The sequence below is a fragment of the Leptinotarsa decemlineata genome, unplaced genomic scaffold (assembly GCF_025532065.1).
Source record: "Leptinotarsa decemlineata unplaced genomic scaffold, Ldec_3_MD MMD2_tig00005594, whole genome shotgun sequence".
NCBI classification, from domain to species: Eukaryota; Metazoa; Arthropoda; class Insecta; order Coleoptera; family Chrysomelidae; genus Leptinotarsa; species Leptinotarsa decemlineata.
Window position 1 is genome coordinate 15,001 of NW_027412637.1, and position 15,000 is coordinate 30,000.

General features: G+C 43.2%; 4 protein-coding genes across 4 annotated transcripts; 1 reads left to right on the forward strand and 3 right to left on the reverse strand.

Moving 5' to 3' along the window:
- Positions 1-1,095: 1,095 nt before the first annotated feature.
- Positions 1,096-1,407, reverse strand: LOC141484422 (histone H4). The gene has a single exon (XM_074179447.1). It carries the CDS (start codon positions 1,405-1,407, stop codon positions 1,096-1,098), a length of 312 nt encoding a protein of 103 aa, XP_074035548.1.
- A 3,637-nt stretch (positions 1,408-5,044) lies between these two features.
- On the reverse strand, positions 5,045-5,566 carry LOC141484426 (histone H2B). The gene has a single exon (XM_074179452.1). It carries the CDS (start codon positions 5,450-5,452, stop codon positions 5,081-5,083), a length of 372 nt encoding a protein of 123 aa, XP_074035553.1. The 5' UTR covers positions 5,453-5,566; the 3' UTR covers positions 5,045-5,080.
- A 93-nt stretch (positions 5,567-5,659) lies between these two features.
- On the forward strand, positions 5,660-6,290 carry LOC141484425 (histone H2A). Its single transcript, XM_074179451.1, has one exon. The coding sequence runs from the start codon at positions 5,755-5,757 to the stop codon at positions 6,127-6,129; it is 375 nt and encodes a 124-aa protein (XP_074035552.1). The 5' UTR covers positions 5,660-5,754; the 3' UTR covers positions 6,130-6,290.
- An 801-nt stretch (positions 6,291-7,091) lies between these two features.
- On the reverse strand, positions 7,092-7,968 carry LOC141484423 (histone H4). Its single transcript, XM_074179448.1, has one exon. The coding sequence runs from the start codon at positions 7,561-7,563 to the stop codon at positions 7,252-7,254; it is 312 nt and encodes a 103-aa protein (XP_074035549.1). The 5' UTR covers positions 7,564-7,968; the 3' UTR covers positions 7,092-7,251.
- Positions 7,969-15,000: the final 7,032 nt, after the last annotated feature.

The window sequence follows — 15,000 nt, forward strand, 5'->3', positions numbered from 1 at the left end:
TCCGTTATATTTATGTTTCACTACACTTTCCGATACTTTTATATTTTCACCACACTTTCCGTTCACGATTATTTTCGCCAAAGTTTCCATCTGAAATATTTTCTTCACGCTTCCGAAATTCTGCTCGCTCCCAGAAGGCAGAGGTAAACTTTCATTACACTTTCCGTTATATTTATGTTTTCACTACACTTTCCGTTATCTTTTATATTTTCACTACACTTTCCGTTATCTTTTATATTTTCACCACACTTTCCGTTCACGATTATTTTCGCCAAAGTTTCCATCTGCAATATTTTCTTCACGCTTCCGAAATTCTGCTCGCTCCCAGAAGGCAGAGGTAAACTTTCATTACACTTTCCGTTATATTTATGTTTTCACTACACTTTCCGCTACTTTTAAATTTTCACTACACTTTCCGTTTTCTTTTATATTTTCACTACACTTTCCGTTCGGGTTATTTCGCCAAAATTTCCATTTCAAATTTTTATTTCACGCTTCCGATATTCTGCTTGTTCGCGGAAGGCAGAGGTAAACGTTCACTACACTTTCCGTTATCTTTTATATTTTCACTACACTTTCCGTTATCTTTTATATTTTCACTACACTTTCCGTTCGGGTTATTTCGCCAAAATTTCCAATTCAAATTTTTATTTCACGCTTCCGATATTCTGCTTGCTACCGGAGGGCAGAGGTCGATTAAGTTTGACGATAGTCGTGTCACTAAGTGTTCTGGCGATGTTCTAAATTTACTGTAGTCTCTGGAGATACCCTACATTTTGTTTTATAAAAGAGAAGACATTAGTAGATCAAGATGTTCACATGATGTGGTGCTTGCTGCTGCTGCAGGTTTTTCCGGGTTTTCCTGCAGCTGAAAAAGCAAATGCGCCACTGGAATCATCAATGAAGTCGCCCCTCCGGAGCGTCAATTAAATTTTGTTGTTTCATAATTTCATGATTTGTATTACTTTCTTGACCTGAGACTTACTTCAAAAATATAAAAAATACACACGAATTCATTTCATAAGCTTTTGTGGTTCTGAAAAGAACCTTTTTTTTATGGAAACGGTAAGGACAATACAGGGGGAGGCATTAAATTCAACCGCCAAATCCGTACAAGGTTCGACCTTGCCTTTTCAGGGCGTATACAACATCCATGGCTGTGACGGTTTTGCGTTTCGCATGTTCGGTATATGTTACGGCATCTCTGATAACATTTTCGAGAAATACTTTGAGTACTCCACGAGTTTCTTCGTATATCAAACCCGAAATACGTTTAACACCACCTCGACGGGCTAATCTTCTAATGGCAGGTTTCGTTATTCCTTGGATATTATCACGCAATACTTTACGATGACGTTTCGCTCCTCCTTTTCCTAAACCTTTACCTCCCTTGCCACGACCAGTCATTTCGAATGTTAAGAATAAATTATATACTGCACGATACGAATGAAATACTGTTAGTGATACTAACGACAGACTTCGACTAAAGTTCTACACCGAACTCGGTCGGGTTTTGTTAAATTTCATGACTCCGCCCACAACTGGAAATCGGACCAATGGCGTCTCGTCTAGATGGTATATAATAGTTGGCGTGTATAAGCCGACTCAGTTCATATGTTGTCCGTCTATCGTTCGGTATACATTTCGTTCGTTACAATTCGCAATAGGTTTTGAAAATGGCTCGTACCAAGCAGACCGCTCGTAAATCGACTGGAGGTAAAGCTCCGAGAAAACAATTAGCTACTAAAGCAGCTCGCAAAAGTGCACCGGCTACGGGAGGTGTTAAAAAACCTCATCGTTACAGACCCGGTACTGTTGCTCTCCGAGAAATTCGACGTTATCAGAAGAGTACTGAATTGTTGATTAGGAAATTACCCTTTCAACGTTTAGTTCGAGAAATCGCTCAAGATTTCAAAACCGATTTACGATTCCAAAGTTCAGCCGTCATGGCTTTGCAAGAAGCTAGCGAGGCGTATTTGGTAGGACTCTTCGAAGATACGAATTTGTGCGCCATTCACGCCAAGCGCGTTACCATTATGCCCAAAGACATTCAGTTAGCAAGGAGAATACGCGGAGAACGAGCTTAATTTCATATATATATATCCCAATATATATTGAAAATATATACAAAAAAAAGGTTCTTTTCAGAACCACAAAATGCAATTGATGAAAGAATTCGTTTATCGATAGATATGAATGAATGAATGAATGAATGTATGATATTTTCAATAACTCGCATCACGTAAATATTAAATCACGGGTGTTTGCAGAACATGTTCAGTATGATCCAAATATGGATTATAATACTGAAATTTTTTACTTTCCGAAACGAATCTTTCGAAAAGATCATTTTTAGAAACGGCTGAGATAAATAACGAAAAACAAGCGATCACTGAATGAAAGATCGCTCATAACATCACCATCTTTTCGTAAATTTCCTCTGATTCATATTTTTGAATACCTGGCATAAATCTCGAGTGACTTTTTGTAATATACCCTATACCAAAAATGAATCGTTCTCGAGATATTCGATCGTTTATACAGAAAAAGTAGGTATTATTCGGTTCTCGAGCCATTTCCCTATAAAATTGAAAACAAGTCTCATAGAATACATAAGCTATTATTGATTCATCAAAATATTACATTCCGTCGTCTTGTAGGAGGAGTAACATTTCCAAAATGATGAACGAGGTATTTGGAGTCGATGAGTAATTCTGAAGATATAAAAATCAGTGATTTCTCAAATGGAACACCCTTAGTTTGGAAATCTCGAAATGATTTTGACTCATTTTCCTGAAACGATCCCAATATCAGAAAATAAGTCAACTGTTCACAAGACATATTTCAATGAAATAGAAAGACAGAGCAATATTTTTTAATTTTTACTCTTTTACGAAATTATTCGATTCATATCAATTCGATAGTCGGCGGCGGCGGCGGAAGAAATATTATTTATCTATTTTTTTTCTGTTTATAGGGATAGGCTAGGTAGGTAGTTCTGACTATTTATTTATATATTTGTTGGACAGTTGAATTATATACGAATTCTTGTAAAAAAAATTGTGGCCCTGAAAAGGGCCATTTGTTTTCTTAGACTTCGTCGCCGGAGAGAGAAGTCAACTGATAGAAGAATTTACTTCTTCTTTTTTGGAGAGGCAGCTTTTTTGGCTTTCGGAGAAGATGCCGATGCAGGGGTCGCTTTCGCGGTTTTCGGTTTGGGTGCTTTCGGCTTTTTTGTTGGTCCTTTGTTAGTTTTCTTTGCTTTCGAAGGAGACTTGGTTTTACTAGCAGAAGTCGCGGACGAAACCTTAGAAGCGACGGTCTTTTTATCCTCGGCAGTTACCTTTTTAGGCTTGGCTGCGGCAGCCGCTTTCTTTTCCGGAGAGGCTTTCTTACCTTTCGGTGATGCAGCAGCCTTCTTGCCGGTTTTAGCTTTTTCACCAGCTACGCGTTTAACGGGAGTTTTTTTGGCCTTCGCACCGGCCGTACCGGACGTTTTCTTTTCGGTAGCCGACGGTTTTGCCGAACCAGAAGATGCCGATGCCAATTTGAACGACCCCGATGCACCTTTTCCTTTAGTTTGTACTAATGATCCGGAAGCAACCGCAGATTTAAGATATTTCTTGATGAAAGGTGCCACTTTTTCTGCGTCAGCCTTATAATTCGCCGCAATATATTTTTTTATGGCTTGTAAAGAGGAACCACCCCGTTCCTTCAATCCTTTAATAGCGTTATTAACCATTTCCGACGTAGGTGGGTGAGAAGGTTTACTTCTTGGATTTTTAACTTTCTTTTCTTTCTTCGCAGTAGACTGTGCCTGCGGCGACGAAGATGAATTAGCCGAAGCCGAAGAATTCTGATTTTCTATGTCTGCCATAGTAAAAAAACAACTGACAATATATTCTCGGAAGATAGATGCTACACTCGTTAGGCGTCTAGAGAGAATGATGTAGTCCTCTGGTGTTCCGTTTGTTTAAATATTCTGGGTCGAAGCACAGGCGGACGGGAGACTGAACGCTCGACATTCTCGTTAGACACGATATTGACGGCTTCCATTCTGCTGTCGAAATGTTCGCATCAACTTCTTTACGAAATCAATGCCGGTTTCCTATTTAGACTTCGACTAGCACAATAACGTGGATAGATTCTACGTATTCCGAAAATATTTTCTGATAAGAAAAAGCTAATATTAAACCTCGACAACTCACAGTAAATTACAATGAAATATGAAGTATTGATGATTTTGACGTAACTCCAGACAATTCCTTTCCGAAAATACTCGTAATCGATGATCTGGAAGGAACCTTCGAATAAATATCATAGGCGCGACTGTCTATAGAAACATGATACATTAGCCGATAATACTCGATAAATACACGAGTGAATAGGGGCATCGAAGAGACCTCGTGTCTACCTTCATACACGACTATAACCAAGAACCGACGCTTCTAATAGCATCAACATTTTCAAAAATTATCCCTATAAAAGTGTTCGATGAAAACGGCATTCGAATAATAACGAACGTTATTAATGTTATATTCGATAAGATATAATCATCGTAATATACTTTCAATAAAAAGGTCGATACTACAACACGAACGAACGAACGAACGAACGACGATACTGTGAGCTCTATCTATAACGGAGTAATACACACCCACCCCCACCCGAAATATATAAATCGTCAATGTTATAGTCGAAATCAGAAATGCTAATCATAAACGTTTTTAGACAACATATTAGCACGTAAATAAAAAAAACACGTTAAAAAATAACATAAGTAATAGAGTACATGACTAGTATAACAGTAACGAACGTTAACTTTTTAGGTTGATAGGTAGGTAAGCACCATCTAAATATAGGTGGCAAAATTATTTATTATCATCGCGCGTTTCACGAAAGGAGGTAACAATGTACTGATAACAAGGCAACCCAACCGAGTGAGACCTAGCGCCCTAGCAAAAATAAATTATCATTCAGCGTCGAAACGATATTGTAAGAATTCTTTCATAAATATTTTGTGGTTCTGAAAAGAACCGTTTTTTTTTAAGAATGTATATCGTAGACCGGAATAAGTAAATTATTTCGAACTGGTATATTTCGTAACTGCTTTGGTGCCTTCGCTGACGGCGTGCTTCGCCAATTCACCAGGAAGTAACAGACGTACTGCAGTCTGAATTTCTCTGCTCGTAATAGTCGATCGCTTGTTATAATGAGCAAGACGGGAGGCTTCCGCTGCGATACGCTCAAATATATCATTTACGAAACTGTTCATGATGCTCATCGCTTTACTGGATATTCCGGTATCGGGATGGACTTGTTTCAATACTTTGTAGATATAAATTGCGTAACTTTCCTTCCTCCTCCTCTTCTTTTTCTTATCGGTCTTCGATATATTCTTTTGGGCCTTTCCGGCCTTCTTCGCAGCCTTTCCACTAGCTTTGGGTGGCATTCTGAAAATTTAATTTCGTCAATATCAAACAAACAAGTACTATCGTGCAGGTTTGCTTTCGACTCAGTGTAAAAGACGCCACTCTGTCGTCACTATTTCAGATAGTAACTGGAACTCTAGTAGGCTCCGCCCACCGGAAAGTTGAGCGTTCGAGAACGCCCATTGGTCGGTAGGACGGTATTAATACAGGTCGATTCTATATAGAAATCATTGTATAGAAAGCTACTGTTAGAGCAACATCGAATAATTCTCAGTGAATTCTTTAAATTTATCCGATATATAATACTAATCTACGATTCGACATGTCTGGACGTGGAAAAGGAGGTAAAGTTAAGGGAAAGGCAAAGTCCCGTTCCAGTCGGGCTGGACTCCAATTCCCAGTAGGACGTATTCATCGACTCCTTCGTAAGGGAAATTATGCCGAACGAGTTGGTGCCGGCGCCCCGGTTTACTTAGCCGCAGTAATGGAATATTTGGCAGCTGAAGTCTTGGAATTGGCCGGTAATGCGGCTCGCGATAACAAAAAAACCCGTATCATTCCTAGACATTTACAGCTGGCCATTCGAAACGACGAAGAACTCAATAAATTGTTATCAGGAGTAACCATTGCTCAAGGTGGTGTTTTGCCCAATATTCAGGCGGTTTTGTTACCGAAAAAAACCGAAAAGAAGGCATAAGTACACATTTCCTGAGAGAGGAAAGCGACAAATAAAATATCGGCCCTTATCAGGGCCACAACGATTTTCTCTAATGAATTCGACAATTGCATATATTTTTTTTTATTTTCTTGTCATCGCTTTTCGATACAATTGTTGACGCAGCACGATATGCGATTGTTTCTTTCTTGCTTGCGCATATTTACGTATACATGTATACATGATTAATAATATTATTATTGTTCAACTTCTTATTTTCGTGCCGAAACAAGTGATTTCTATTTGCTGAAATCAAATATCAGAATGTCTGTACGTTTATTCGTGATGAAAATAAAATGTATGCAGTAATATCAGATTTAGGTATACAAATGAATAAACATAACAATATCCATAGAAATATTATACATTCTTGTTCGTGGAATTACAATATAGACAATCATGAGTAAATTGGAATGAATAAATGAAAAAAATTATACCTAATTAAATTATATAGCATAGATGAATGCATACATACATTTCAATATCTGCAGAAATGAATGACGAGTATATAAAAATAGGTTGTTATTATTATTCATAGTAATTTGTGAAATGGGATAGATGAATATTATAAGCATAAAACAATAATATTTGGACAGTGGTTCATTAACCTTCGATCAGTTTATGAATATTCATTTTTTCAATTTTTTCTTTACGTACAAATGGTATCGCGTTTTAAAGCGGCGTTTCAGAAAAGTTTCATATGTAATTTCTATTGGTGAATAATTGAATAGTTTGGGAGCTACTAGCTAGCTAGCTAGCTAGATACCAGTAGCTTCCCTGTCCTATAGATTTAGAAACCGAGTGGTATATAATCTAATTGTACAGATCGTTCTTCTCTTTTCTTCTTCGTATACAGATGTAGTAAGGTTGAAATTAATAATTTCGTTAAGTATACAGGATAAAATGAAGCAATTATTCAGGTAATCAAAAGAATGACAGATAATGCTTAAAATTAGATGGGTATATCGTTCGAATTTAATTTGGTAATTCGTTAATTATTACTCACACCAAAGTAAAGTATATAAATCGAATTCGTTTTGAAAACAAATTGTGGTTCTGAAAAGAACCGTTTTTTTTTTTTAAATTTCTCGTCGGAATATGAATCTAACCGCCGAAACCATATAATGTACGCCCTTGACGTTTGAGAGCGTATACTACGTCCATGGCCGTGACGGTTTTTCTTTTGGCGTGTTCTGTATATGTTACCGCATCTCTGATAACATTTTCGAGAAATACTTTGAGTACTCCACGAGTTTCTTCGTATATCAATCCGGATATACGTTTTACACCTCCACGACGAGCTAATCTTCTGATGGCAGGCTTCGTAATTCCTTGAATATTATCTCGCAACACTTTGCGATGTCTTTTTGCTCCGCCTTTTCCTAATCCCTTTCCTCCTTTTCCTCTACCAGTCATTTTGTGTAATACAAACGGAAGATTATAGAGAAAAAAAGTACGAGCGAAATACGTTATTACTACTTCGAATGCTCGAGAACAACTGAAGGCCGTCGGCGCTGGAAATGACGCCGAGACGGTTCCCGGAGCGGTCCCAAAAAGGTACCCGGCTGGGCGTGAGTTTGCAAGAGACCTCTTGCTCCTAGGTCGCTCGTCGCAGGCAGACCAGAGCCGGCGGGTGCTAGGCCACCGGAGGATCTATTTCCGTATGTATCGTCGTCCTCGAAGATTAACTCCCAGTCCTGAACGCCTCGCGTCCCCTGCATCGTCGCAGATTTCCGGGGCAAGACCTTCTTTTGTTTACACCACAAAGTCTCGAATTTATTATTAGTATACCCTAAACTTTCTAGCTGTCTAACAGGCGCCGCGGGGTACAGCTGGCCACCACGATGGCACTAGGCCGGACCAGAGGGTTCCTTACGATCCCTAACCACCTAGCCGACACACTATCGCGATTTGACCTACCTAACTCCCTAGGCCCGAAGGAAAGAGACCGCCTCCGGAGGCGCAGGGTCGCTTTAAAGCCCCCAGATATCAGTGCAATGGGACAGCCCACGTAGACTGTCCCTTAGATATACTGGGTAGGCGTACCTCCCGATGTATTCAAGCCTGGGTAGGCCAAATACGTCCAAGGAGGCCGGCTAGTGGGTCCCTCGGTGCGGCGTAGTGCCGAAGACGAAGAAATGCGAATTCTTTGTGTAAGCCCTGAGAAGGGCAGGATTAGAACTGAAAAGTTCCGTTTGCAGTAGTCTGGCCTTGAGAAAGACCTGTTTTATAATATATCCTGGATTCCTGATTTCTGGGTCGTCGCTGGAGCTCGGCCTTGATAAAGGCCAGAAAATCTGTTCCACAGTGTGGTCGTATACGAATTCAGATTGGGAAGTAAATTTGGTTTTTTTACTTCCCAAATCTCTGCCAGTAGAAACTGTAGCCGAAGACTCCTTGTACAATCTTTCTAATTCGAAGTTAGACAAAACCAATGTCCAGTCTTTTAGGTTTCCATTTACAATTATATTGTCAATTTATTATTCAGCAAAATCTCCTCTAAGATTTTTGTAATTCTTAGTAACTCGAGCGCAAACTGCGAAGCGGACTTGACTAGCAGAAGTCGAGCTCTGCCCGTTCCGACCGCGGCGCGCGGTATTTATTCGTTCGCGGCGAGCGCGCGCAGGCTCCGCCTACCTTGCTCGCTGCCGTCTCTCGATGATCATTCGTTCTCGCGGTTAATATACTCTAATCGCTTTTGTTAAAGATCTGGACATTGGTAACACCCCCCCGCCTAAAGAAGTCGCATACAGTTTCTAGCTAGCTGAGACTGGGAAGTGTTCTTTATTAAAAATCTTTTCAAAATAAACAACATTACACAATTCTGGTTACAAAATTTCCTTACATACTAATATACACACATCTTCCCCTCTTAACTAAACTTAACTATTTACATTGAGTGCTCGCACACTTCCTCGCCTGTCCCCTTGCAGGCTCCGTTGTGCGGCTCGAGTCTACATAGGAGATCTTAACTACCTTATTTCTAATTCCTATCTATAAGTCCGCATGGCGTGGGTCTAGATGATCTTGCCCTTCACGCGGAGGAGGTGCGGGTCGCAGATCATCCACGTGGATGACCCGATCTACACCCCCTTTATTTACCACGTACGTACTTGGACCGAGTTGTCTCACTACGCGGCAAGGCGTCGTCCAGGTTGGGCCAAAATTCTTTTTAGTGTTCTTATCCTGGTTTCGGCATAGCACCCACTGGCCTGGGGTAAGTGTCAAGGCCGGCACTTTGTCTCGATCCGGATAACGTTTCGCCCGATATGCTCTAGATTTTTCCTGGGCTGCCTCTACGCGCTGGGCACGATCCTCATTTCGAGGTTTTCGCCTCTTTTGCAAAGGAGTGTCCCAGTCGCCTGGCCGAGGCAATTCATAGCCCAGTAAAAGCTGACACGGTGTCATACCAGTCGCGGCGTTTACTCTCGTTCTCAAGTTAAAAATCGCCTCTGGCAAGAGACGTTCCCACTGTGACTCTGGCTTCCCGATTAGGGCAGCCCGCAGCATTTTTTTCAGCTCTTGAACTCGCCGCTCGACTGGATTGGCCTGTTGATGATAGCCCGGACTATTCCTGATCTGAATCTCATTTCTTTCGCAGAACGTTTCCCAGTTCCGTCCGAGGAACATAGCAGCACTATCGCTAATGATTATTTCTGGGAATCCCCACCGATAACCAACTTCCTGTGCCACAAACTCGATTGCTGTATTTGCTTGAGCAGATTCTACTGTGCGGCACTCCACCCACTTACTAAAGCAATCGGTGGCTAGTAAAATGTATCGGTTTCCCTTTTCACTAGGGCTGTAGGGTCCCAGAACATCGATAGATACCATCTGCCACGGTCGTTCCGGTTCGTTGGGACGCAAAGGGGCAGCCTCCTGCGGGGGACTTCTCTTAGTGGTCGCGCAAGTCAAGCAAGTGTTTACGTACGCTGCGATTTGTTTACGCATATTGGACCAATAAAAATGCCTGCTGACTTGATTCTGAGTCTCATCGATTCCCGGATGTCCGGCGCCATCATGGTATCGTTTGATCAACGTGTCCCAACAGCGCCTCGGGACTAGCAACCTTTTCACGTCTTGGTTTGGTCCGATGTAATAAAGTAGATTATCCTCCATAACAAAATCATGCAAAATACGTTGTTCGTATTCAGACGGTTCCGGGTTAGTCCGGGCCCTCTCGATCCGGATCCGGAACCGCCTAACGCTGTCACTGGCTTTTTGCAACTCAGCGATCTCTTCAAACCAGGTTCGCAACTGGTTCAATGTCTCGAAATCGCCGGTTGTCACACAGACCATGTCGCAGACGTTGAGCATTTCGCTCAATTCATCCATCAACTGGCACAGCATCTCGTCTTCATTTTCCTCATCGCCGTCGGCCTTTTTATGAGGGAAAAACATCCTCTCTACGTCATTGTCTATATCGACATTAGTTTCATTTTCCGTGGGGTTTCGTGAAAGAAAATCCGGGAGTTGGTTTCTCTTCCCCGGAATATGTTCTATCGTGAAGTCGTACTCCTGGAGGAGTAGAGACCAACGGGTTAATTTGGCTTTCTCATCCTTCATACGATCCAGCCACGTTAGGGCCGAGTTGTCCGTAAACAGCGTGAAGTGACCGTCTTGAAGGTAGTGTCTATATTTTTTAATCCCCCATACCACGGCAAGGCATTCAATCTCATTTATATGATATTTGCGCTCAGTCGCGTTTAATTTTGCGCTGCCGTATGCAATTATCTTTCGTTCCTTGGTCTGCGGTTCCAGTTGAAATAACACCGCACCAATGCCGATGTGGCTGGCGTCTGTTTGCAAGCCGTAAGGGAGATCAGGGTCAGGTCGTGCCAGTTCCAGGGGTTGTGACACTGCATCTTTAATAGCCTGGAAGCTCCTTTGAGCTTCCTGACTCCATTGGAACTTTTTCTTTTTGTCTATGAGGTCTGTGAGGGGTGCGGCCACTTCGGCAAACTTCGGGATATATTCCCGAAGCCATCCGGCAGTGCCTAGGAAAGCTCGCACTTGTTTGATATTCGATGGGGGAGGAAATTCTTGGACGTGCAAAATATGTTGTTCCTGGGGCTTGTTACCGTCTTTGGAGACGACTCTACCTAAATAGTTTAGGGTGGTAGATCCGAATTTGCATTTTGATGGCGAAAGCCACAGCCCATGTAGTCGAAGCCGCTCCAGGATTAACTGTAAATGGTTGCAGTGTTCCTCTAGGCTGTGCGAGTAAACGATTATATCGTCGAGGTAGACTTTGCAGAATTTATCTACAAAGCCTACCAGAACCTCTGACATTAGCTTTTGGAACACTGCAGGTCCATTTTTTAATCCAAAACTCAGGACTTTAAATTCGTATACTGCTCCGTCTGGACCTCCAAAAGCCGTATACTTTCGGGACTCTCGGTCCAGGGGAGCTTGCCAAAATCCATTTCGGAGATCTAACGTGGTGAATAGGGATGCTTTGCCCATTTCACGAACAGTCTCCTGTATTGGTGGTAAGTATGGGGCCTCGGTAATAATCAATTTATTGATTTGCCGGTAGTCCACACAAAACCGCAACTTTCCCTCCTTCTTGGGAACAAGAACCACCGGGGAACAGTACGGCGAGGTACTTCTGGCAATTACCCTGCTTCTAGTAACTTAGAAATTTCTTCGTGGACAATTGCCTTCCGTGCCTCTGACATTTTGCCGTATCTGGACTGCCTAAATGGTCGTTCTTCGCGAACGCGGATTTTGTGGACTACCGCCTTAGTTTGAGGTTGGCGGATCGTTTCCTCGAACACATCGGGAAACTGATTTATTACTGCCAATATCTTGTCCTTTGTTTCTCCGGAAAATTGGGAATCCTCCAGTTGTACAGGACTAATAGTTCTCAGGGATCTCTGTTTTGCATTATCAGCCTCAAAGTATATACATAAGCGCGGAGCTTGGCCAAAATAAATTGACCCTCGGCCAACATCAATCGTGGCCTGGGTTTTTCGGAGGAAAGGAAGGCCAAAGATGACCTTCTCCTGTAGTTTGGACAATACGGTGAATTTAATTTCAAACCTCCTTTCTTCAATCTCCACTGGTAGCGTAATCTGGCCCAAACTCTGACTTACATTGCTCTCGCATCCCATAAATACCGTGGCCGGGTTCGGGAGCCTGGTCAGGTCCATATTGGCTAGAACGCCGGATTGAATGAAGTTACTAGAGGCTCCGGTGTCTACTAAGGCTGAGAGATTCAAGGAATTTATTACACAGGGGATTCTCGGAAGGCTTCTTCCGAGAAGGGGGCGTTCTTCAGCGAGTGACATGTAGCACTCGAGATCTGAAGGAATTACTTTCGCGCAGGGGCTTATATTATTGCAGTGGTTGAAATTCATTGGGGCCTTTAGCTCTCCACTGCTGTCCACTCCGGCCCCATCTAGTTTTCCGCCTCTCCGTTTTGGAGAGTGGGAGCTGTCTCTACTACATTATTGTGGCTCCCACGAGAAGCGTTGGGGCTCGGCCTAGACGAAGGTGGTCCCTGTTGCTGGGTTGCTCGATGTGGTGGTCGATACACTTCTGTTGAATTGCTTGCCCTATTGTTACTCCAATTTCCTTGGCTACGCGGAGCATTGTTAGCCTGGGAATTGGTTGAGTTTGGGCTGGTTTGAGTATTGAAGCTTCTAGGGACTGATTTAGACAGCCGTACGTCTTCTTCGATACCAGCCGCGTCCTGTATAAATGTTTCTATATCTGAGTAACTTTTCCCCCTAAAGAAACATCTCAGTTCAGGCAACAGCAGCTGGGTTATAATGGGCAGAACTTCTCGTTCTCGCATATACGGAAACAACCTCTTTGCGAGTCCAAGCTTCCTTATGATGAATACGTCGACCTTCGTATTGCGATCCTGGTTCTCACCATAAAACTTGGAAGTGAGCTTTGCCAGCATTTCTGGGCTGGCATACTTTTGAGTTAGGCGTGACACCATCATTTGCCACGATATCTGAGTTTGTGCGTAGATCGAGGCCCATTTCGTGGCCTCCCCTGTTAACTGGGCGAACAGGATATGGACCCAATCTTCTTCTGGTACTCCACTCCTTTCTAGTTCTACAGTTAACTTTGATATGAAGACCTTAGGGTCCTCATTTTCACTTCCTGAAAAAGTGGGTAGCCGAAATCGTTCAAACCGGCTATTGTTTGACCTCTGAGCCTGGCCTATTGCATTACACAGTGCTACTGCCAAACGATTTATTGGGTCGTCCTGTGATACAGGATTCTCCCTTTTTACTGGTTCTTTCGTGGTCTCCACTTGGGGCTGGAAAGAAACCTGTTTCTGTGGGCGCCACTGGCTTGTTTTTATTTGGCCCGAAGCCAGAGAGGGCCATTCTTGAGAAGGACTAACGTGTCCTGTAGTTATCCTTGGGAGAGTCAAGGTGGTTGGAAGGGATGAAGGAGATTCTCCTTCACTTATCACATGGAAGGACCCCCCTTCTGCATCCCTGAAGGTGCTGCTAGGGCTTTCGAAACCCGGTGCATCAGCTCCTTCATCAAAGCTTGACGTAAGCCTACTGAAAGGGTTAGTTTGCCTTTCCTCTATCCCAAATCTCGCTTCTTCGTCAAAAGAAGTAGCTTCTAGTGTTGATGCCTCCTTCGGGAGACTCATTTGTGCCCCACGTTGGGCGCCATGACGCCGAGACGGTTCCCGGAGCGGTCCCAAAAAGGTACCCGGCTGGGCGTGAGTTTGCAAGAGACCTCTTGCTCCTAGGTCGCTCGTCGCAGGCAGACCAGAGCCGGCGGGTGCTAGGCCACCGGAGGATCTATTTCCGTATGTATCGTCGTCCTCGAAGATTAACTCCCAGTCCTGAACGCCTCGCGTCCCCTGCATCGTCGCAGATTTCCGGGGCAAGACCTTCTTTTGTTTACACCACAAAGTCTCGAATTTATTATTAGTATACCCTAAACTTTCTAGCTGTCTAACAGGCGCCGCGGGGGTACAGCTGGCCACCACGATGGCACTAGGCCGGACCAGAGGGTTCCTTACGATCCCTAACCACCTAGCCGACACACTATCGCGATTTGACCTACCTAACTCCCTAGGCCCGAAGGAAAGAGACCGCCTCCGGAGGCGCAGGGTCGCTTTAAAGCCCCCAGATATCAGTGCAATGGGACAGCCCACGTAGACTGTCCCTTAGATATACTGGGTAGGCGTACCTCCCGATGTATTCAAGCCTGGGTAGGCCAAATACGTCCAAGGAGGCCGGCTAGTGGGTCCCTCGGTGCGGCGTAGTGCCGAAGACGAAGAAATGCGAATTCTTTGTGTAAGCCCTGAGAAGGGCAGGATTAGAACTGAAAAGTTCCGTTTGCAGTAGTCTGGCCTTGAGAAAGACCTGTTTTATAATATATCCTGGATTCCTGATTTCTGGGTCGTCGCTGGAGCTCGGCCTTGATAAAGGCCAGAAAATCTGTTCCACAGTGTGGTCGTATACGAATTCAGATTGGGAAGTAAATTTGGTTTTTTTACTTCCCAAATCTCTGCCAGTAGAAACTGTAGCCGAAGACTCCTTGTACAATCTTTCTAATTCGAAGTTAGACAAAACCAATGTCCAGTCTTTTAGGTTTCCATTTACAATTATATTGTCAATTTATTATTCAGCAAAATCTCCTCTAAGATTTTTGTAATTCTTAGTAACTCGAGCGCAAACTGCGAAGCGGACTTGACTAGCAGAAGTCGAGCTCTGCCCGTTCCGACCGCGGCGCGCGGTATTTATTCGTTCGCGGCGAGCGCGCGCAGGCTCCGCCTACCTTGCTCGCTGCCGTCTCTCGATGATCATTCGTTCTCGCGGTTAATATACTCTAATCGCTTTTGTTAAAGATCTGGACATTGGTAAC

Bases quoted from the DNA above. Each gene is read 5' to 3' on its own strand.
- LOC141484426 (XM_074179452.1), bottom strand. From the start codon at position 5,452: ATGCCACCCAAAGCTAGTGGAAAGGCTGCGAAGAAGGCCGGAAAGGCC.
- LOC141484425 (XM_074179451.1), top strand. From the start codon at position 5,755: ATGTCTGGACGTGGAAAAGGAGGTAAAGTTAAGGGAAAGGCAAAGTCC.
- LOC141484422 (XM_074179447.1), bottom strand. From the start codon at position 1,407: ATGACTGGTCGTGGCAAGGGAGGTAAAGGTTTAGGAAAAGGAGGAGCG.
- LOC141484423 (XM_074179448.1), bottom strand. From the start codon at position 7,563: ATGACTGGTAGAGGAAAAGGAGGAAAGGGATTAGGAAAAGGCGGAGCA.